Here is a 22,265-nt window from a genome sequence, read left to right as displayed (position 1 = left end):
CTTCTATTGCTTCTATGCTTATGTGGCTGCTGTGTTTGCTTACCATACAGACAATGTTCACAGAATTCAAAATCATTAAATGAAAAGCCAGGCAAATAACCAGAACAAGACAAGATTTCCATTCCCTTCTTGGACATATGTCCTAACCGGCTATGCCACAAAGAAACGTTCAGCTGCTCGGTTACATTGATTACATTTTTAGAGACATTTGATACATAAATCATGTAAAGTCCTCCAGACTTTACACCATGTGCTACTGTCATAGAACCCTTGGATATCTTCCACATGTTCTGTCCAAAAGTGGTGACGTAGCCAGCATCATCAAGTAAACCTGTGTTGATCAAGCTCTTTGTAATTGCGGGAACATGTCTCACATTCTTCAACGTGAAAGAAGAGCCATTCTGAAACTTCAATTGAACATCTCCAACACCTAAGATCTCACATGTCTGCCCATTGCCTAGCCGAACATGATCTTTAGTAGTCACATAAGAAGTAAACCACTCCTTGTTTGGAGACACATGAAGTGATGCCCATGAGTCTATAATCCAGTCACTCAGTGCATTTCCATCAGATGCTGTAAGAAGAGCTGAGTCCATTGTATTCTTCAAGAAGTAGATGTCTCCTGACACTAGACTGTCATCCTCTGCAACAGTGTTTTTCACATTTATTTCTTGAATCTTCACTGAGGACTTGTTCTTCTCACCATGGTCTTCAGATTTCTCTTTGCCTTTTTCTGCTTTCCATTCTCTGCAGTCTCTTTTCATGTGACCCTTCTTGCCACAATGGTAGCATTCTATGTCACTCTTGCCTTTAGCACTATGGGACTTGCTACGAGACTGATTCCTCTTTCCACCTTTGTACTTTTCTTTGGTCCTTCCCCTGACAACTAAGGCTGTTCCATTGCCTTTGTCCATTGTCTTTCTATTGGTTTCTTCAGTAAGCAGACTTCCTTCTACACCTGCTATGTTCAAACCATCTGGAGGTGCAGAATTACTCAAAGCTGTGCGAAAAGTGTCCCAACTTTCTGTCAATGTGATCAACAGGAACATAGCTCTAACAGGTTCATCAAACTTGACACCTTGAGCTGACAACTGACTGTAGATTGTGTTGAAATCATTCAGATGATTGGACATAGGTGTCCCTTCTTTCATCTTCAAGTCAACAAGCTTCTTAAGCCAGTATACCTGTGAAGATGCACTCTGCTTCTCATAAAGATCACTCAGCTTTAACCATGCTTGATAAGCCGACATCTCGTCTGCTACATTGAAGTAAACACTTTCTGCCAAAGTCAGCATAATGGTAGAAAGTGCCAATTCATCCATTTCGCTCCATTCATCTTCATCCATATCTTCTGGTTTTATCCCCTTGAGCTTTATAGGTTTTATCTGCTTCTTTTGTACCAACATGTGCCAAATCTGATTCTTCCACAATGGGAAATTGGTTCCATCCAGCTTTTTGATATTGTAAAGAGCAGTGTCCTGTGATCCAGCCATAGCTACGCTTCACAGTAGTTTACTTTCCTGGGAAAAATTCGGCAGAGTTTCCCTTGTAAACTGACCTTTGAACCAATATCAACCTGTCAAATGAACCAAGAAAGCTTCAGATTCTGCAGAAATTTTGGCAGAGTCTCCTTTGTAAAATGGCTCTGGTGTACTAAAAACAGACCAAAAAACAGCTCAAAAAACACTGTCTCTCTGACACTATAAGTTGCGGGTAAACCTGTCCTGCACCTGTATTGTCTATGACTGTTCTGTCACTGTCCTGTAAGCATAGACTGCGACAATGCCTCAACGGCAGTAAAGAAAAGATGCAATCCCAACTGTCTAACTCACAATCAATACATCCTAGCTGCCTATCTAAGGGTGCTCGAGGGATCGCTCCAAGACCTGTATCACCGAAAGGATCTCAACATTCGAGAATCCCCCAGATCAATAAAAACTCACTCGACCCTCAACAAAGGCTGCAGTAAATCTGACAGTACATAGACTTCCCACAAAGTCATACATCCACAAATTTCCCACTATATGCTGTAACCACTGCGGCGGTTGTTTGCTGCGTGACTCACATCCAGCAAACCCTCAACAAACATACATCATCTCTGACAATACATCCCGTGTGGAAGTACCTGCAATGTCAGGATGAAATCTGGAATATCAAGCAGCAAACACAAGCTACCTGATGAACTAGTGGATGTCGCCTACAGTCTGTGTGTAGATGCGCCCGTGTCGTATGTGACACGCCTCCAAGAACTGTGAGCCATCCTTCGATGTGTAGACAGCCACAAATAAACACTCTGGGAGTGTCGATATCTTCAGCACCTGCAGTCGTAGGCCAAAAACCCCAAATTTGCAGAGTTAGATCTGCACCCGTCGAGACCATGTAGTCGAAAATGGCCTGCACAGACCTTTGTCGAAGCCCAACGGTGGCCGAGATGACCTCAAAATGAAATTTTGAAAACACCGAACCCTTCGGTCTCACCCACGAGATTTGGGGCCGTGTCTTTGCATGTCGAATTTCACTCCAATCTGAGCTGGTGACTCTAGCCTCCTGCAGTGCTGCCCCGAGCCTCGATTTGAGCTCTGATACCTGTTGAAGGAGTACGAGCGGAAGTGTGACGCGAGAGAGAGTGCGAGAAGAAGAGCATGGCGATATGGTGAACTCTCTCTACTGTAATGTGTAGAGCATAGTGAATTCTTATTAGGTTTTTACAAAAGAATATGTGTACATACCTGGCGGACCGCCCACTTACCTGGGCGACCACATTGGGCTTTATACCCCAACACATAAGACTTTTTCTCCCATCACTCTCTTATGGACTGTGTCAGCACTATTTTTTGGTCTTGAATTGTGAACTTTCTGTAATGGGATGGTACACTCCTCTTGTTCCCGCTATTGTATTTCTCATCCTCTCTGTTGTCTGTGTCGGCTATCTAGACTTCCCTTAGAGTTTTCTTGAGCTCTTGGTACCTTTTCTTATGTTCAAGTTTTGTCAATTTTGGTTCTTCTATTTTTTGTTCTGCTTCCCCTTTTTTTGATTTAGTTTCTGCTTTCAGCCTTTCCTTTCTTTCTTTCACATCCCTAGGACTATCTTTTGTCCTTGGGTCATGATCTTGAGAGAAATGAGTTGATATTTTTTTTTAATGCAGTCTTTTGCCTTTACCAGAGATAAGAATTCTATTTTGTTTTTAATGATTGGCATTGAGTTCTTTCTGGCCTTGTGAGTTTCTCTCCATTTTTTGTAATGTGCTTGACATCTCGGCTTTTGATTTGGAAAATTGTAAAACCTTACATCAGTTGGCTTTTCTCTAGCTCACTAGGGTTTTCAGAACATTTGTTATCTGCATTGCCATCCCATTCAATTTGGTTTGTAGAATCATAGAACAGCTCTCCATTCATTTCTTGCCTATTTCCGATTTTTTTTGATTGATCCAAGATTTTGTAATCATCCTCTTTTATTAGCGCAACCATGTAATATGGAACTACATCATACCCATCTTGGTCACAAAACTTAGTCGTAGGTCCCTCCACTATAGCACACACATCTAGGGTTGCTAGAATATGTGTCCATTCTAATGGTTCTAAAGACTCTTCTGGAAAAGCTTCTGGAATGTATTTCGTATCTTTGATCGCTCTGTCTAGAATACATTCTTCTCGTTTAGGCTTCCACAATTGGATGCCCCACACATCCATAACTCCTTTGGCTTTCCTAACCACTCGAGAAGTTCTGACCCTACTATAGTGGCAGAGCCAAATTCTTCTACCGGGGTTCTGTTGACATCTTTGTAGCTTAGGTCTTTAAGGTCTATTCGTATTGTAGTTTCCATGTGTTTGAGGTATATGTGATTGTAGCCCCAATCTTGAACCATCTTTAATTGTCTCATGAAGGGTCGTCCAATTATTATGTCGTAGTTATTTTTCTTGCCAAAATCCACTATAGCAAAGGTATGCTCGTACTCGATTCTACAAGACTTAACAAGTATTTTCTTCAAAAAGTCCTATGGGTCTCTCCATATAACTGTCAGCCAATTGTAGTTTCATTTAGGTGGTTTTCAAAGTCGGTTGTCCCCATTTCTTCCATACATTCTTTGTCGCGATGGCTACACCCGCTCCACTGCTAAGAATAGCCATGGTGGTAACACCTTCTAACTCCAGTGGGAGCGTGGTATTGCCATCTTCCCCTTTGCAGTATCTCCTACCTTGTTTAAAGGCACTAGTTGCACGTTTATCTGGGATTTTTCTAATTCTTTGACTCCTTCCTGCATTCGTGAATTCAAATCCCTTACTCCAATTTTTTTGAAACATTTTCCTACCATATTCCACATATTAGGTCTCAATCTGCGAGAGTAATAGTACAAATTAGTGGAGTCGATAAGAGTGTTATCAACCCCTAGGAGTCCATGAACTTCCTTGTAGCGAGTTGCTGGGATGGTACAACTTTCCCATCTGACTTTGCTTCATACTCTCCCATAAAGGACTGTAACGTCTTCAAAGATCCAGGTTGGCTATCCCAAGATTTCATTGATCCCTTATCTCCCCTATAAGAGTGCATCTCCGGATCTACTTGAGATCTTGCCTCAACTTCTTCATTAGGAGAAAGGAAGATATCCTCTCCCATACTGGTTTTGTTAGCTTGTTGTCTTAGTTCATTAACTTCGTTGGCTTCCCTTATCTGTCTCGAAAGATCATTTAAATCCTTGTCGCTTTTATACAATTCAGGTGGGGTAGGTTGAAACCCTTCTGATGTTGAGTCTGTTGTGTTTGATACTATGCCAGGTATTTCGATTGAATGTTCAGGTTTTAATTCAATTTGTGGACTAACAATTAGTCGGTCCGATCCATGTATTGGAGGGTCCTTTGTTATGGCCCTTGAAGTTCTACCTCCTTCATGTTGAGCTATATATAGAGATACTATATATAGCTCAACATGTTGAGCTATATATATAGTATCTCTATATATAGCTCAACACTTCACATGTTTCCTTAGAGTTGGTTCCAATAAATTTTGCGTTGTTTTGATCATCTTTTGGCACATTTCCAATCTCTGTTTTTCCAACTCAGCATGGGGATATGTCATCCGTTTTTGCTCCTAAGTTTGGTCGATTTTAAGCCCTGAGTCATATGCTTTCAAGAGTGCGTCTAGATGTTCATTTACTTTCTCCACTAGTACCGATCCGCCCGATCCCGCACTTTCAGATTTTAATTTCTTCTCAAGCTCAATCTTTGTTGGTGTTTTTGGATTTTGAAGTGCTCGTTTTTCAAGTTCTTCTAGCCTGTCTTTGGTCCGCTGTATCTCGTTGTCGGGGGTTATGTGTTCACTACGTGAGCCGGACAGTCATCGGGCCTCTGGCTGTGGGAGGCGTCAAGAGAACAAGAACAACAGGTGAAAAAGGCTTTGTCAATCACCTTCACCCTCAATTAATCAATTTAAGCTCTGAGTACATTCTACTGGCAATAGCCAAGTCGGACTGTTAACAGCATCGACACTTAGGTTCATTGAAATCAAGGAGTTTAGGCTTCCATTACAATTACCTGGGTCGTTAACGGCTCAATGATTTAACAGAAAGGATTAATTAAGTTTACGATGCCATCGATGATCAAAATTTTCCTCCATGTCATATTTCCATGCTTTGAATGTCGTTGAACTTTATATATCTGCATTGCTTTCTATTACTGAGCTCGAGATCTTTCCTTTCTTCAAAGAGAACGATAGAGAGAGAGAGAAATTTCCCTCCGTGACCTCGACTCAAGTTTCTCGCCTTTGATTGCTTTGACATTGGATGCTTGTTTATGCCATCTCAAGCTTCACAAGAGCCGAGAAAGAGAAAGCACTTTGCCTTGTCCAAGCTCGAAAGAGAGAGCGAGAGCTTGCTTTCCGCTCCTCGCTTCGAGCCCTCCCCGCCTTCTTCTTCTCCTTTCTAACCTTGCTTTGCCTATCTCCACTTAGCTTGCTTCCTGTTCAAGCTCGAGAGAAGAAAACACAAGACTTTCTTATTTACTTGCTTTAAGCTTCACGCCTTTGCTCTCTCATGCAAGTTCTCTTGCTTCACTTGGAATCTTGTCCTCTTGTTCAAGCTCGAGAGACTCCGTCGAAAGAGCTATCTAGCCCGTGTGAGAGCTCCCTTTTCTCCTTCTTCTTTCTTTCTCCTTCTTCTTTTTCTCCTTGTTTCTTTCCTTCTCTTCTTTCTTCTTCTTCTCCTTCTCCTTTTTCTTTCTTTCTTCTTCTTCTCCTTCTTTCTTTTTCTTTTTCTTCTTCTTCCTCTCCACGGCACCTCCTTTCCCTTCCTCTTTCTTTCTCTTCTAAGCTTGCATGGCTTCCTTTCTACCCTTGCTCCCCTTAAAAGAAACCTATTAAAGATTTCTTTGAAGAGGGGCAACAACGACGCCGCGGTTTCCCTCTCTCTTTTTCCCCTCCACACTTAAAAAAAACCTTTTTGCTTGAATGGCATTCCCACCTTCTTGGGCGGCCACTAAACCTATCCCCCTTGGGCGGTCGGCCCTTGTAGTGGCACCACATTTAACATGCATGACGGTCAAGGCATTGCTAAGCACCGCATTCTCCTCCGACTCTCGACTGCCATTTTGAGCATTTCCTGCATCTAATGCTCTTCAAGATGCAAGTATAGGTGAACGCATGCGGATTCTAAAATTCATCATGCTCAACCATACCGACAACTGACACCGGCCTCAAGCCGTATTATCTGATCATGTCAGACTCTACCTGATAGGACGTAAATCCCTGTAGACCTCTTAAGCTTCATATAACACATACAAACCCTCCTGAGGAGGCCAAAATTCTCAAATAGCACTCCGATCGAGCGGACCGGGCTAGTACGGCTTAAAAGCATAACCATAACGAACCATAACCATAACTTAAAAGCATAACCATAACTTAAAACCATAACCAGCTATAACCACTTTGATCAAAATCATAATGCAGATAACCATAACCATAAACAAAATTAACAATAACCATAAGCATAACCAGAAAGAGAAACAATAACTGTCTATACAATGACAATGACAATAATCATAACCACAAGGGAAACAATAACTGTTTGAACACTAGCTGTTTGTACAAAAAAGAGACACAGAAGCATATCTGTGTCTCACAAAGCATATAGATGAAATCTGGTCCACTAATGACTAGGCGTCACAACCTGCACATAGGACAACTCACAAAATTAGTATTGATATTACTTCACATATACTGACTTAATTAAATCAACTCACACATATTAACGTCTCACCTCAAGCGATCAGCGAGACTGTAAGGCCTCCTAGTCTACAGGCTCTCCTGAAGCTTCAAGATCATTCAATACTTCATAGATACCTTTGCGATATCCATCTGACTCCTCCTCGCGTGATGGAGCTCGATGCATCGCAAGATTTTGCGTTTATACAAAAATCAAAGTAATAAGAATACATGATTCATCGCGTTTAAAAAAACGCCATAGTTAATATTGGATTAGAAACTCACAAACTCATAGCGAAAGGTGTCGAAGCCTCCGCTGCCAAGATGAGATGTCCCCCTAGTCATCTGTCGTACCTGCGCGGCCTCACGCTGTTGTCTGAACCGCGTGGCCGCTATCCGCTCGGCGCTCATCCTCCCTGATCTGCAGCCACGTCTCATGTGGGATCCCCGAAGGCTTCGGCGAGCCGGTCCTGAAAGCCTTCCGAGATGCATCTCGTCGATGTTTGATGGTGTCCCATGCAACACCCTTGATCCACCGCGCTGAAACAACGGAAGAACCCGGAGCAGGCTAGTACTCTCTCAGGATGGTCTCCACTATGTAACTGACTTTTTCCTTGTCTTGCTGATCCCAAGACGTCAGAATGCTGGTCGAAAACTGTAGCTCCACGAGTTGGCGAATCCACTGTCGCATCTCAGTCCCGACTCTATCCATGTCAACAGAACCATCTCCCCGTATAGTATAGAGCTTGGAGGCACTAGGATCGTGTGCCCCCCAAGGTGTCCGAGGTGTGCCAAGAGGTATGTCAAGAGGTGTGCCTGGGTAAGACGGGGGTCGTGAGCGAGGAGGGGTCGAAGCATCTGTGGACCCTCCTCCACAGCAACCACCACCTCCACCTGACGATCGCAATAGATTCCTCCCGTATCTCCTTGGAAGAGATCCACCGCACTAGCTCTGAAATCTTGTATATGCAGGTCCGCACTTCCTCCGTTAAACACCCCTTGATCGGAATTGGAAGAATGAATTGCAAGAACTTATGCCAGTCGTGCGATTTCAACCCTGACAGTTGATCGTCACGGGTGAATGCTGTCTTGAGACATCGCATATATCTTGTTGGCGTCCTGAACTCTGAAATCACCCTTTTCACTTGTCGCTCTTCGTTTTTTAGCAATACCCATGGCGCTCTTGGAAGTTTTGTTTGACCAGCTGCATTGGTGAAAGGCCACAGCTCTGGCATCTTTCCAACCGACTGCAAATCATCTCGTGAAGCTCGATTGTCTTTCATTCCCATGATTGTCTTCCAGACGAGCTCTCCCACATTCTTCAATATATGCATTGGATCCAACAAATGGTTAATTAGTAGATCACCCCAGTACGGCAACGTATGGAGAATGGACAAACGTTTCATTCCTGGAACACGTTGCCCCTCATGTTGCTCCCATCGGCGATGCCACTCTTGTACATGCATAGGACGACATTCGACGCGACCAAGCTGGCCTTCGTGGAAGTGATGGCCATCTGGAAGATAACGGTGGTGGCCTTGATAAATTGTCTTTCGAAGAGAGGTAGAATAGCGCACATCCAAAGACTTCTCGCAAATTGGACATGCATTATATCCCGAAGTTGTTAGTCCTGCATATATCAAAGCATGAATCAGGCCAAGGCAAAGGGCTTGCGAATAGCGAGAATTTTGTAAATCAATAACCATTACCAGAAGCTTCTCCGTATCCTGGCCAATCATGCATAGTCCACATAAGAAGTCCATGGATCCTTGCATGCTGTTGTCCTACTGATTCAACCGCATCTGCTATGTCGATCCCATGCCATAACTCCTGGAGCTCGTCAACTAGTGGAGCTAGATAAACATCCATGTTTTTTGCCTTGAACTTACCAGGTACAATCAAGCTTAAAATCAAATGACCCTTCTTGATAGCAAGCCACGGTGAGAGGTTGTAATTGATAAGGCACACAGGCCAAGTGCTCCATGACGAGCTTCTCAAGCCAAATGGATTGACTCCATCCATTGCCATGCCCAAACGCAAATTGCGTGGTTCACTCTTACAATGTGGCCTGGTATCTTCAATGTGCCTCCAAGCCTTCGAATCAACGCGCACCCTAAATGTTGCGTCAGTGGATCTATTCGTAGAATAACACCGCATCAACTTTGCAATGGAACCACAACGAAACATGCTTTTTATCCTAGGAATAATAGGGAAATGCCGCAACACTTTAGCTGGCACTGTCTCGCCAATTGCATCTTGTTTGTAGCGCATTGCTCCGCACTTTGGACACGACAAACAATCTGCGAATTCATTGCGAAAAAGAATGCAATCATTTGGACATGCATGAATCTTGTTGTAGTCCAAGCCAACTGAGGTCAGAAGTTGCTTTGCATCTGGCCTAGAGGGGGGGCATTTCATTGCCAGCCGGGAGAAGTTGCTCCTGCAATAACCTGTTTAAGCCACATTAAATTAAAAAGCTCTCCGAGCACATCACCGTTGCAATCGGAAAATCTCTTTTGTAAATTACATACCTAAACAAAGCAGTGACGCTTGCATCTGACCACCCGTACACTGACTGAAGATTCAAAAATGCCAGACAAGTACGAAGCACAGATATTTTGGCGCCTTCATAGATTGGTTGACGTGCCAACTTCCTCAACATGTCTTCAGGAGATAGGCGCACGGTTTCCGGTGCTGCTTCGTTCGCGTTCTCCTCGCTTGTCTGGAAGAAGGCATCCAGCATCTCCTGCATGCCGTCGTATTCTGTCTGTAAGCCCTTTTCTACTTCCATCCGTGGCTCTATATTGGTCGGACCTTCACGCATAATCTTTTCTCTCTCTCTCTCTCTCTCTCTCTCTCTCTCTCTCTCTCTCTCTCTCTCTCTCTCTCTCTCTCTCTCTCTCTCTCTCTCTCTCTCTCTCTCTCTCTCTCTCTCAGATGTAGGTGCTATGTCGCAGAAATCAATGCCCGTTCCGTAGGAGTTGTATCGCAGATTCTGTACGGTTTCTCTAGCAAACTCTCCGTACTTGTGCACATGCTCATTACATATCCTACGCTTGCGCAGGATTTGATACTTGCAGAGCGTGCACGAGCATGCAATCTTTTCCTCCATGTTAGTTGATGAAGTTTCCATCTGCAATGATTATGAATGTTGTTTTAATATATATATATATATATATATATATATATATATATATATATATATATATATATATATATATATATATATATATATATATATATATATATATATACTGCTCACAATGTAAACTACCTTGCATTCTCTAGTCTTGCCCAATCTCCGTACACCTCGGTCCAGAGGTGTACGGAGATCAGGACCACCGGGTCAAAATCTCGTCTTTATTGGTCAAATCCTATATGGGTAGACACATACGTGCACTCCCATGTGTACATGGCAATGCATGTAGCAGACAAAACCCCTTTGCCTCTTTTAGTTCCATAGTTTCTTCTATGTCTACGAACCCACCTGCCTCCATTCGGAGGTAGCCTATCAGAGAAAGCTTTCCAATGCCGCACAAGCCATGGAAGTTCTCAGCCCAATGAAAGTTTTCTACCTGATTGTAAACCGGACAGGGCCTCCATGTCCAAGCCAGAAGATAATGTGGAGATGGATGAGCAACTTGAGAAAGATTCAGAAGCCTTGCATGGTTCTTGCTCAAAAAAGCGATCTCGATCTCTCTTTCTCTCTCGATCTCACTCTCGCTATCTCTCTCTCTCTCTCTCTCTCTCTCTCTCTCTCTCTCTCTCTCTCTCTCTCTCTCTCTCTCTCTCTCTCTCTTTCTCTCTCTATTTCCTTATTTTGATCACATCCGAACTTGCTTCTCTCACATTTTCAGCCATAACTTAGACCTACACACTTTCCTCTCCCAGCCAAAGTGTGGGCTCTCCATTGCGACTCTCATCACTACAATTTTGGAGCATCGAGAGTCACTCATCAGCCATACACATACTACATCACATGTAACTTTGGTCCCATAGGTCATATTTGACCTCCGAGGACGATAATAAAATCTATCTATCTATCTATCTATCTATCTATCTCTCTCTCTCTCTCTCTCTCTCTCTCTCTCTCTCTCTCTCTCTCTCTCTCTCTCTCTCTCTCTCTCTATTTCCTTATTTTCCTATCTCTCTCTGTCTCGCTCTTCACTTCCCTACCTCTCTCTCTCTCTCTCTCTCTCTCTCTCTCTCTCTCTCTCTCTCTCTCTCTCTCTCTCTATATATATATATATATATATATATATATATATATATAACTCTCTTTCTCTATTTCCTATCTCTCTCTCTCTCTACTTACCTCTCTCCCTCTCTCTCTCGTCTCTACTTCCCTATCTCTCTACTGATCGAACGAGCGACTGAGCTAGGGAGATCTAGACGTCCACGACTACGGAGGACTACACAACATCGACAGAGGCTGCATCAGAGGATCTAGCTAGGTCACTTTGGCTCGACATGCATAACGCCCAGTCAGACTACTGACCATGGAGGAGATTGATGAGATCCGCCAACGACAGCTGCTGGATCTCCTATGATCTACCTATCCCAGCTAGCTGGTTTAACCATTTAGTCCATACCCAGCAGTTTAGGATTCCATAATATTTTATTTTGTCATCTTCTTACTCTGACTTTGTATCAGATCCATCACATTGTAACTTTCTTGTCTCATGTCTCATAGGTCACTTTGGCTTTTCGGAGACGTTAATATAACATTTCATTTCATTTCTCTCTTTAATTATTTTTCTTTAATTTTAATTTCCTAAGCATACATTAGATCTCTATCTCTCTCTCTCTCTCTCTCTCTCTCTCTCTCTCTCTCTCTCTCTCTCTCTCTTCCTACACACACACACACACTTTTCTCTCTCTCTCTCTCTCTCTCTCTCTCTCTCTCTCTCTCTCTCTCTCTCTCCTTCCTACACACACACACACACCTCTCTCTCTCTCTCTTTCCTACACACACACACACCGCTCTCTCTCTCTCTCTCTATTTCCTACACACACACACACACACACCTCTCTCTCTCTCTCTCTCTCTCTCTCTCTCTCTCTCCTCTCTCTCTCTCTCTCTCTCTCTCTCTCTCTCTTTCCTACACACACACACACGATGTAGAGAGAGAGAGAGAGGGGTTGGGGGGGGGGCATAAAATCTGCGCAGCAGGTGGAGGCCAAGATTTGAGCAGAGCGCAGGCAAAAATACCCCTGCTGCTCGCGGGTTTCGCTTTTTAATTCCCCCAATTTCTTTTGCATCGCTATACGCGTCGCTATAGGCGTCGATATACGCGTGGGAAGTAAAGCCTTTCCACGCGTATATCGATGTACATTGAGACGCGTATATCAACGCGTATAGCGACGCCTGCTAATTTTGTGGATATACGCGCGTCGATATCTCCATGTTGTGTTGTAGTGTATCGTTCGCGGACTGCGTATATACCTGAAAAGCAACTTCCGCTTTCTGTTTTTTATTTTCCTGCTAATTGAAAATGATTTTGCAGAAAATAGCCGTGTAAGGCACCGGAATCGATGTGGTCTACAACTTTGCAGATGAAAGTTTTTTCAATTCTTCACTGATTTTGAGTTATTGTTGGCCGACTGCGTACATACCTGAAAAGCAACTTTCATTTTTGTTTTTGAATTTTTCTCCTAATTGAGAATGATTTTGCAGAAACAGCCTGTGGAGGCACTGGAATCGATGTAGTCTACAACTTTGCAGAAGAAAGTTTTTTTTTCCAAATTCTGTACTGATTTTCAGTTTTCGTTTACGGACTGCATACATGCCTGAAAAGAAACTTTTGTTTTTGGTTCTTTATTTTTGTGCTAATTGCAAATGATTTTGCAGAAACTATGCAGAAAAATGATGTGGTGTATAACTTTGCAGAAGAAAGTTTCTCTAAACTCTGCACCGATTTTGGGTTATCGTTCTCGTACTGCGAATATGTTTGAAAAGCAAATTTTACTTTTTGCTTTTGATTTTCCTCATAATTGAAAACTTCTCAATTAAATTTTCTCTTCATCAATCATATATTTGTTACTGTAACTTTGCTGCAGAAGCCAGTTACATATCATTTCGATTCAGTCGAGACGTTGATGATCGTCCGAATTCTATCAAGCTACTGTTGGTACATGATCTTTTTCTATATGATATACTCATTCATTGATTCTCGTATAATTATTCTTCTAGAGATATAGTTTACATCGTTTTATTAATAATCTCTCGTTGATACCATAGCGATTTTGATGGTACCATGATGATGTTTTGTTAGTACTTTGGTCATGGTGATTTTCGTTGATACCATGATGATATTTCGAAGATACCATGGTTATTCTCGGTGATGCCATGATGATATTTCGTTGATTCCATGGTTATTCTCGGTGATACCATGATGTTGTTTCGTTGATACAATGATTATTCTCAGTGATATCATGATGTTGTTTCGTTGCTACCATGGTTATTCTCGGTGATACCATGATGTTGTTTCGTTGGTACCATGATTATTCTTAGTGATATCATGATGTTGTTTCTCGGTGATACCATGATGTTGTTTCGTTGGTACAATGATTATTCTTAGTGATATCATGATGTTGTTTCGTTGATACCATGGTTATTCTCGGTGATACCATGACGTTGTTTTGCTGATACAATGATTATTCTATGATGCTTTTCGTTGACACCATGATGATTTATTCATTTTTATTGATACAATGATGTTATTTTGTTAATACTTTGATGATACTCATTGATATCACTACGTTGATAAATGTCCTTTTATGTAGTATATACGCATGTCATTTGTATCACGTAATCACGCATCCTGTACTCTTACGTTCATACTTATATGTTATCGTGCGTATATATGTCGTCAAAAGAGTGGCGTCGCGAACCATCTCTTATGGCATTGTGAATGTAATTATTTCACTAACGATGCTAATAATTTTCATGACTTTGTTTTCTGAGTCTATGATCTATGTAGGATTGATCAAAGAATTGATTTCATGAAGACAAACTTGGTGACAATAAAAGATTTATGAAGACATGTTTGGTGATGCCATATTGATGACAAGCTACACAACAGATTCACGAAGACACTTCTGATTACGAGCTAATTGATAGCCTTTACACCTCTTTATTGAACCTTTGTATTCATTATTGTATTTGATAGGATAGAAGTAATGTAACTCCTGATAAACATTCACTGTAAAAGGAGTGATGTAGCTCATGATAAAATATTCATTGTAAAAGGAGTGATGTAGATCCTCATGAACATTTGTACATTCAATGATTTTTATATATAACGGTGGGTGTATATAGAGCTGTGGGTTTTTCCCTTGATCCCCCAAGGGTTTTTTCATCCACAATTAGGGACCCTTATTTGAGCGGGGGTGTTGAGCTTATATGTGAAGCTACTCAATATATGACTTCTCTATATATGGCACCCAGGTCCCCTCTATATATACATCATCTCATGTGTGTATTCAACACACTTTGGGGTTTTATCCTTGCGCTCTCTTTCTCTCTCAACAAAATTTACTTCCCCTCATGGCACTCCATTCATACACAGACTTTATCAATTTAAATACTAGGTGTATTTTCACGGTATATATATATATCATCCATGAATATTGGGATATATATCTCTAGCAAGAGTATTTCACATTTTTCAATAACAATCGCCCACTCTACATATTCTCGTTCGATAAATTTCTTTGCTTTCTTCTAACTTGCTCTCTTTATTTGTGACGCAAATTCATCTATGATATTAAGTTCCACTGCAGAGTTTTTTTTTTTCCTTCTCGCTAAGTTGCCTCCCGTTTCAGTTTCAGCAAGGTTCTGTATAACCTTTTTTTGTGTTCGAGTTTACTTTATTTTTAACTTTTCGATTGTCCAGTCAAGGTGCCAACACTGTACACTCTAAAAGTGTAATCAAACACTAATATTGAATCGATAGTAGGTAGGATATTCTTTTATTTCATTGCAAATTACTAACATAAAATTACCACATTTTGAAATTATTAACTATATTTTGGTGTAAAACGCGAGTTGTAGCACTTGTACATCATTGATTATACCAACAAATGGTATGTATATTTTCAAATACAGTTTACTCTCCTGGTATGTACATCAAATATGTACTTCCTCTTTTCATACTTCATTTCTCCGCATTGTGTTGTGACCTGAATACTCAAACACTACTAAGGTCATCACTTCTAATTATATTGAAAGGAATTTTTCTTGAGATGATTTGTCTATAAGCTATGCAGCTACTCATGTGAGCTAAGGTGCTCTAGGATACCGACACACAATTTGTAAGTACTTTGTTATATTGAACAATGGTGTCCAGCATATAGTACATATTCTTTTCTCCTTTTTGGCTTGTCTAGTCCATTGGTCACATGCACACAGATTCGCCGATTTAGGCAATGTGTAGATACTCATCTTGGTGCAGATCCGCCGATTTAGGCAACACATTGATAAATTGTAGATTCATGATTTTTTAAAACTTATACCAAATGCAGATTCGCCGATTTAGGCAGCATTAGTGCAGATTCGTCGATTTAGGCAGCACGTCTTATTGGTGTAGATTCGCCGATTTAGGCAACCCGAATCACAAAATTATGTTACAGTGGTGGCTGGCCACCACTGTAACTGGTATGATTACCAGGTACATAATGAAAGTGATTTGGATTTGGACTTATATTGTGGAATTGGAATTGGATTGGGATTTGGTATCTGGTGATTATTTAGCAGTGTTTATGTGATGAGACTTGACATTATGAGATTTATGATGAGCATGACCAATGATATCCTGATTCATTAGAGTATGACATATACTGCTTATTCTAATGATATGGGACACTAGAATAGGTAGTATGTGGATGACGGCAGGCATAAGCAATATTGTCTAATTTTATGAATTTTGTTACTATTTGATACAGATTTCTAATCATTGTTTTTGACAAGTATTGTTTTCACATTTTAATCTTCGCAACTGAGGAAAGTTGCTTTCCAACGGAGAGGTATGTTATAGAATTGATATTTTATTATCTATTGCAGCTGACAGATATGGATTATGCACAAGGATGTTACATTTTATGTATATTTGATTATTCAAGTGCTGAGCTTTGGCCAATTATGTCCGGCCAGCCAGTTTGTACTCATTTTTGGGCATTCAAGAAATCTATAAATAAATACGTGCAAGAGGGAAATGCTCACTCTTGCACGGGGGGAGATTGCACCTAGTGTTTGTGTCTTTATTCTCCCTTCTCCTCTCCTCTCTCTCGCCGTGCCAGCGTAGCACTCTGCTCTAGGAGGTGCGCTTGCATGTTCTCCCTCGCTCTATTCTGCTCTCTATCTCTCTATGTTTGTGTTGAGATCGATCATATGCGTATGCGACGATTCAGGTATGTTGATTTATCATTTTTATGGTCTGTATTGTGCTATTATGAGTACTTTGCAGGGCAGCCACGCATCCGTCTGTAGTAGTTTTACCTCCTAATTGTGAGCAGGTGAGTACTATAAACCTTTTTTACTCTTATTTTCTTGTAACATATTACCAATGTCCCTCATTTGAACATCTCCTCTATGGTCATCTATATTCCATCGCCACATCAAGCAAAACTTTGGTTCGTAGTTCCCGTAACACCTCGGTGAAGAACAATGTTTGCCACTAATGAAGTGAAGACCATTTTCGACCCTCTACCACCTACTTCTTTGAATGAGGAGGAGATAGGGGAAAAAGAGATCGATGGTTCAATTCCCAGTGCGGACAATTTCAGCGAGGATTCTTGCCATGATCAGGATGATGAGATGGAGGATGACAAATTTGAAGATGATGAAGCCAGCACATCCATACATGACAATTCAGTTTCTCTTTAATTGATTTAGGAGCCATGGGTTTGGATTTGGATCAAGCTACTTGTAGAGATCTTTTGGAAGATGATCTATAAACATTTAATATATTTTACTCTATGATAAGATTTTTTTCGTTTCACCAATTTTGTCGCTCGGTCTCCCTCTCTCTCTCTATCTCTCTTCTTTATTTTATTAAGCACGTTAATTTATGTGAATCGAGTCCTGTTCTCCTCTATTGCAGGAGCAGTAATGGAAAGCAGCTAGGTAGCTCTAGCTACGCTTGAAAAATTGGGAACCCTATCTCCGTCCAACCCTTGTATGTATATTTCTACAAGCCACTCTGCTCTTGGCTTTTGCTTGCATTTAGCTTTTGCCTCATCCTCTGCCATGAGGCCGATCTTATGACTCTACTCAACTTCAAAGCCAACTTGATCAACAATAGCGCTAGCCATCACAGTCGGTTTGGGATGCTAATGTCATGAGCTAATGTGAATGGGTTGGAATCATTGGTGATGACTCTTGGCTTATATCTTTGGAAGGTAATGCATCACGAACATGATTGGCTCAAATTCCCGCCTAAGGGGAGAGAGAGAGAGAGAGAGAGAGAGAGAGCAGTTGAAGGGCATGTAATTGTGTGGTGATAAAGGTGAGAGGGGTGCTCAATGGTGATGGCTGCCAAAGAGAGAATGATTAACGTAGAGAAAGAGAGAGGCTGCCTATGCTGCCATAGGCAGCCGGCCACACAAGTGGTAATTTATTTCATTAGCGTAACAAAAAGCAATCTTCAAATTTGAATGTTTTTTTGTTAAAACCGGTAACAAAAGCACTTTTTGTTCATTCTTATAAATAAAAATCATGTTTCTATTTTTTTTGAAAGCAAGTTATAAAAAAAACATTCAAATGTGAATGTTTAAGCGCCAGAACATGGATCAACAATATGCGAGGTAATAATAGCGGCAATATAAAATTTTCGATTTTCAAGCATCCCCCCCCCCCCCCCCCCCCCCCCTCTTTCTTTGACAAGCTAATTTTACATTCTCTCTCTTCCAACCGCGGTAAAGAGTCGAGGTAAACGTTGAGTGATTTTCATAGTGTATAGTGGAGTACGTTCAAATCCTTTTAAGTATGTGAGCCAAAAAGAAGCCACGTTTTAAGTGAAGTAAATAAAGATTCATAATTACATGATTAAACTTATAATTAAGTGGGAAAAGGATTAATTAAGGATAATTCCTAACTATGTATGAGAAAAAAAAAGAGAAACCTTCTACGAGAAGCTATGAAAACCAAATAGATAGAATGTCACCGTCATGTACAACCTTGTGAAGTTGTTTTCGGTACAATTTACTTGGAACATCATAACGTATTGATACAAAACTTTGAATGACAAACTATATGGATAAAATGAAAAGGCAATGGAAGATCTACATGCTATTATATCTTGCCTTTACAAAAAAAAAAAAAATCCAAAAGGTTAGGTATAAAATCATCAACAACTTGATAAAACCTATGTTAATAGGTTGGAACTTCCAAACAGACATGAGAGATCTCATACCATGTTGAGAGTGTTGAGAGAAGAGACAACACATACCATGTACGCTCCCACAAGTGTAGTCCATATTGACCAAGTATAGATATATATATGGGTGTGATACCTAAGTTGAACCGTGAAAGGTGAGATGCAAGCATATATTGTCCAACACTAGATGGATTATGTAGCATTAGTTCATACTCATTCTTATGTCATGCTTCAAAGATGGATGCACATGAGGTCATTTACCACACATTAACCGTCAATGCACATGGGTCATAGAGTAGAGGTCAATCTTTAGCAAAGGTAAACTAGGATCATGTGATTATGCCAAACAATCAATTTCAAAAAAACAAAGTGGTTGTAAGGTGGTTATATTGAAATACAAGGGTTTGACACCAGTTTGATACCCAAACAGTTCACTAAAGTATATGTAACATAGCACGTGCGCTCAAGAGAAGGGATTTTAATATCCGTGTGAAGTTACAAAAATATATAATATAAGGGATAATTTTAATCCATTTTGGTATGCACATGATGTAGAAAAATTTTACATAGTGAACATTCGGCCGAGTTTGATACTACATGGTACACAATGTTTTTTATTGTTTTTTATGAAAATGTCGTGCAACTTAAGGGAGAATCTCAAAACACTTTTTTGTAAGCCTACAATATCCTAGCTGACTTTATAGAAATTACTTTTTGCTACTTTTGAACACAAACTCTTTTGGACTTACACTCAAAACAACAAGCACCCACACAAAACAACAACTAGTTTTTCTTTAACATGCATCATTCAATTATATAGTTTTGTTTAAAATATATGCAATAATCCATGTTAATTATTTATGTTTGTGCTTCTCAGTTTTGAAAGTTCCAATATGGAAAAGAAAAACCATTTGTGACTAGAATTAAATATGTGCAACTTTTGTAGATCCAATTCACATCAAAGTAAAACATGGCTTCCAAGCAACTTCACTCTCTTGTATCGCTTACAATAATGATATTTAATTTTTATGTGATCTTGCATATGGAAAATATTTTGTGCCAAATTTTCAAAAGTGAACATGCTAAGATTCTCGTTTTCAATCTATAAAATTGAGTGAGTCTTATCATTAGATTTTCTTATTCATATTTGATATATGTTTAATTACAAATACTTGAGATGGATGCAATTGATGTGTGTGAGTTAGAAACCTTGAAAAAAGTTTGGTTTGTTTCCACCTATAAATTATCTTTGTACTTTTAATTATAAATTATAAATTAGTGCCTATTAGGTCTCCCCAATAAGCATTCTTTCAAAACATATTAAGTGCATAAGTGAAGGGTGAGTTCAAGAAATGAAAAAACACATGAAGGTGGAAAGTCAACACAAATGAAGGTGAAAAGTCAAAAGACCTTTTATGCCCATATAAATAGGTATTTTTCTTCTTTCTCTTTTTTTTTAGCGTTTTCTTTACACACACACACACTTTCTCTCTCAATGTTGTATTCATCCTTCCAAGCTAATATTGTTGCAAATCTATGTGCTTTGTCATTGCCAGTTGTTATGTGCTGTAAAGTAACTTATCGTTTTTCTTGTTTGTTAAGAGGATTCTTTGAATTAAGAATACCTTTTAATTTTTTTGGAGCCATTAGAAATACCTCTTAAAGAAAAATGACTTTGAAAGGTAAAAAAATAGCCCTCTGTCAACATTTTTTGCAATTGGGTATTGTGCTTGGCAATTGGGTATTGTGCTTGTACTGGATAACTGGCATAATTAGAACCAATTTGTGCACCTTAAGTTCTTATTATAACAGATATTTTGCTACTCATAAATCCTAAAAACCATGCAAAACCTAAATGTTATAGGCAATCTATGACAATTTTTCCAAAACATGAGGAATAAAATTTGCTTATAACTATCACTTCATAAGCTACCTGAAAATGGAAATGAGCAAGACGTATAAATAATGGTGTTAGCTTCAACGAATAATTATGACAAGGTGGTGGAAAATAAAGACACTTTGATGTCTACGGACATGCATGCAATCACAATGTTCATTTTTGCCTCCCTTTAAAGAGTACCACGGTCCACTTTAAGCAAAGTCCGTCCCTATTAAAGGTTTACTGTATTATTAATGTCAAGCCCTTAAGGAGAAGCACTTCATCACTATAATATGGAGCGAGTATTTCAATACTAGTTCGTTTCCTCCCTGTGACATAACGTAATACACTTTATTAATGAGCAAATATATAGATCTGATAAGTCCAACACGATGCCTACAGCTGTCACTCAGAGAGTGGGTCAATTTTGAGGAGAAGAAGGCTCGGAATTTTAAAAATCGATGGTGATGTTTTGGCCGGGTGTGCAGACGGAGGGAGGCGGCATCTCCAGGTCGGAGCCGTGAACCAGCATGTTCTGCTCTAGTTCCTGCACCTCCTGGATTCTACTATTCAGCGACGTTGCCAGCGCCCTTGTGGGTATGTTCAGCAGCGCGCCTGCCGCCGTCTGCACACACACACACACGCGCGCGCGCGCGCGCAATCACATTAACGGGTGATTAATTGCATGAACGAAGTCATTACGTTCTGACACGCTACATATAATTAGCTGTGCATAATAAGGTATTATATATTTGGCTAATTACCAGGACTCCAGGGTTCTGGCTATTAAGTGCTGTTCTCTTGCCGACATTGAGCTCAAAGTGTAGCAGGCCGCGGGGGAAGATGGTAACATCTCCGGGATAGAGGATGTCAATGTGTCGGTCACCTGCAGGAGTTACGAGCAGCCGCCATAGCCACAGCACGACGTTAGAGAAGATCGTATTTACTATCCATGCAGCTTGGCAAATCTGCGAGAGCACAAGCAACGTACAGCAGCGTGCTTGAATTAATGGAGCTGCACGGGGTTATATTCAATTATGTACCTTCAGTGTCGACGAAGCCCACTTGCGGGGGCCCTCCGCTGACGAGAGTGAGCATCTCGGAGGCGCGGGGGTGCGTGTGGGGCAAGTTCACACCACAGGGCCTCATCCGAAATTGCGTGTACGTTAAGCTTTGGCTTCTGCAGAAGATTAAAAATAGACGTTTATATATTAAGGGCAACAAGCTGCCGGGCAGACGTATAATCGATACTCACTCCATGGCAGGGAAAATGTTGACGTTCACAGTGGCGCGCGTGCCTCCAGGGCCGACCGAAACGTCGCCGTTGGTGAAGATGTCGCGCAGGGTGAAGGAGGTGAGGCCGGCAGGAATGTCGACGAGGGGATCAGGATCCGAAGCAAGAGCAATCTGCATGCAGCTCATCGATATCAGCAGCACAACAATGGAGCTCACAGAGAGTGCAGCTAGCGACGTTGCCATTATAGCACTCTGTGTGATTGAGTGTGTGTGTGTGCGCGCGCGCCGCTTTGCGTCCCTTTGTGTCCTGCTGGCTGATGATCTTGTAGGCGAATCCCTTTTGTACTAGCTACTAGCAGCTGAATAGAGCTCGCAGCGATCTGTAGAGAGCCGAGGTTGGTGCCCTCCAATTTATAACGGGTATGGCAAGCGGCGATCCGTGGAGCGTGACCCTTTCAAAGCAACTACTTTTCATTGAAATTTTTCTCAAAGCATGACGGTTCTATGACCTCTTTCACCGGGCAGGTGTCGGCTTTTCTTGTTCTGAAATTCGCAACCAAGTTTACCAGGTCTCTTATTC

General features: G+C 40.9%; 1 protein-coding gene across 1 annotated transcript; it reads right to left on the bottom strand.

Moving 5' to 3' along the window:
- Nucleotides 1-20,775: 20,775 nt before the first annotated feature.
- Nucleotides 20,776-22,035, bottom strand: LOC147456869 (germin-like protein 9-3). The gene is made up of 4 exons (XM_086513467.1): nucleotides 21,705-22,035; nucleotides 21,493-21,629; nucleotides 21,214-21,335; nucleotides 20,776-21,074 (listed from the first exon to the last, which is right to left on the bottom strand). The coding sequence occupies exons 1-4, from the start codon at nucleotides 21,926-21,928 to the stop codon at nucleotides 20,901-20,903; spliced, it is 657 nt and encodes a 218-aa protein (XP_086369593.1). The 5' UTR covers nucleotides 21,929-22,035; the 3' UTR covers nucleotides 20,776-20,900.
- Between the last annotated feature and the right edge of the window lie 230 nt (nucleotides 22,036-22,265).

This window comes from Adiantum capillus-veneris, chromosome 5 (assembly GCF_014529385.1).
Source record: "Adiantum capillus-veneris isolate H3 chromosome 5, ASM1452938v2, whole genome shotgun sequence".
In the NCBI taxonomy this organism is placed as follows: domain Eukaryota; kingdom Viridiplantae; phylum Streptophyta; class Polypodiopsida; order Polypodiales; family Pteridaceae; genus Adiantum; species Adiantum capillus-veneris.
Note: the sequence above shows the minus strand (reverse complement) of the source record. Positions and strands in the feature narration are given on the sequence as shown.

Bases quoted from the DNA above. Each gene is read 5' to 3' on its own strand.
- LOC147456869 (XM_086513467.1), bottom strand. From the start codon at position 21,928: ATGGCAACGTCGCTAGCTGCACTCTCTGTGAGCTCCATTGTTGTGCTG. The intron at 21,336-21,492 runs GTACATAATTGA...TAACTCCTGCAG, and splicing joins GGGCTTCGTCGACACTGAAG to GTGACCGACACATTGACATC. The intron at 21,075-21,213 runs GTAATTAGCCAA...GTGTGTGTGCAG, and splicing joins GCCAGAACCCTGGAGTCCTG to ACGGCGGCAGGCGCGCTGCT.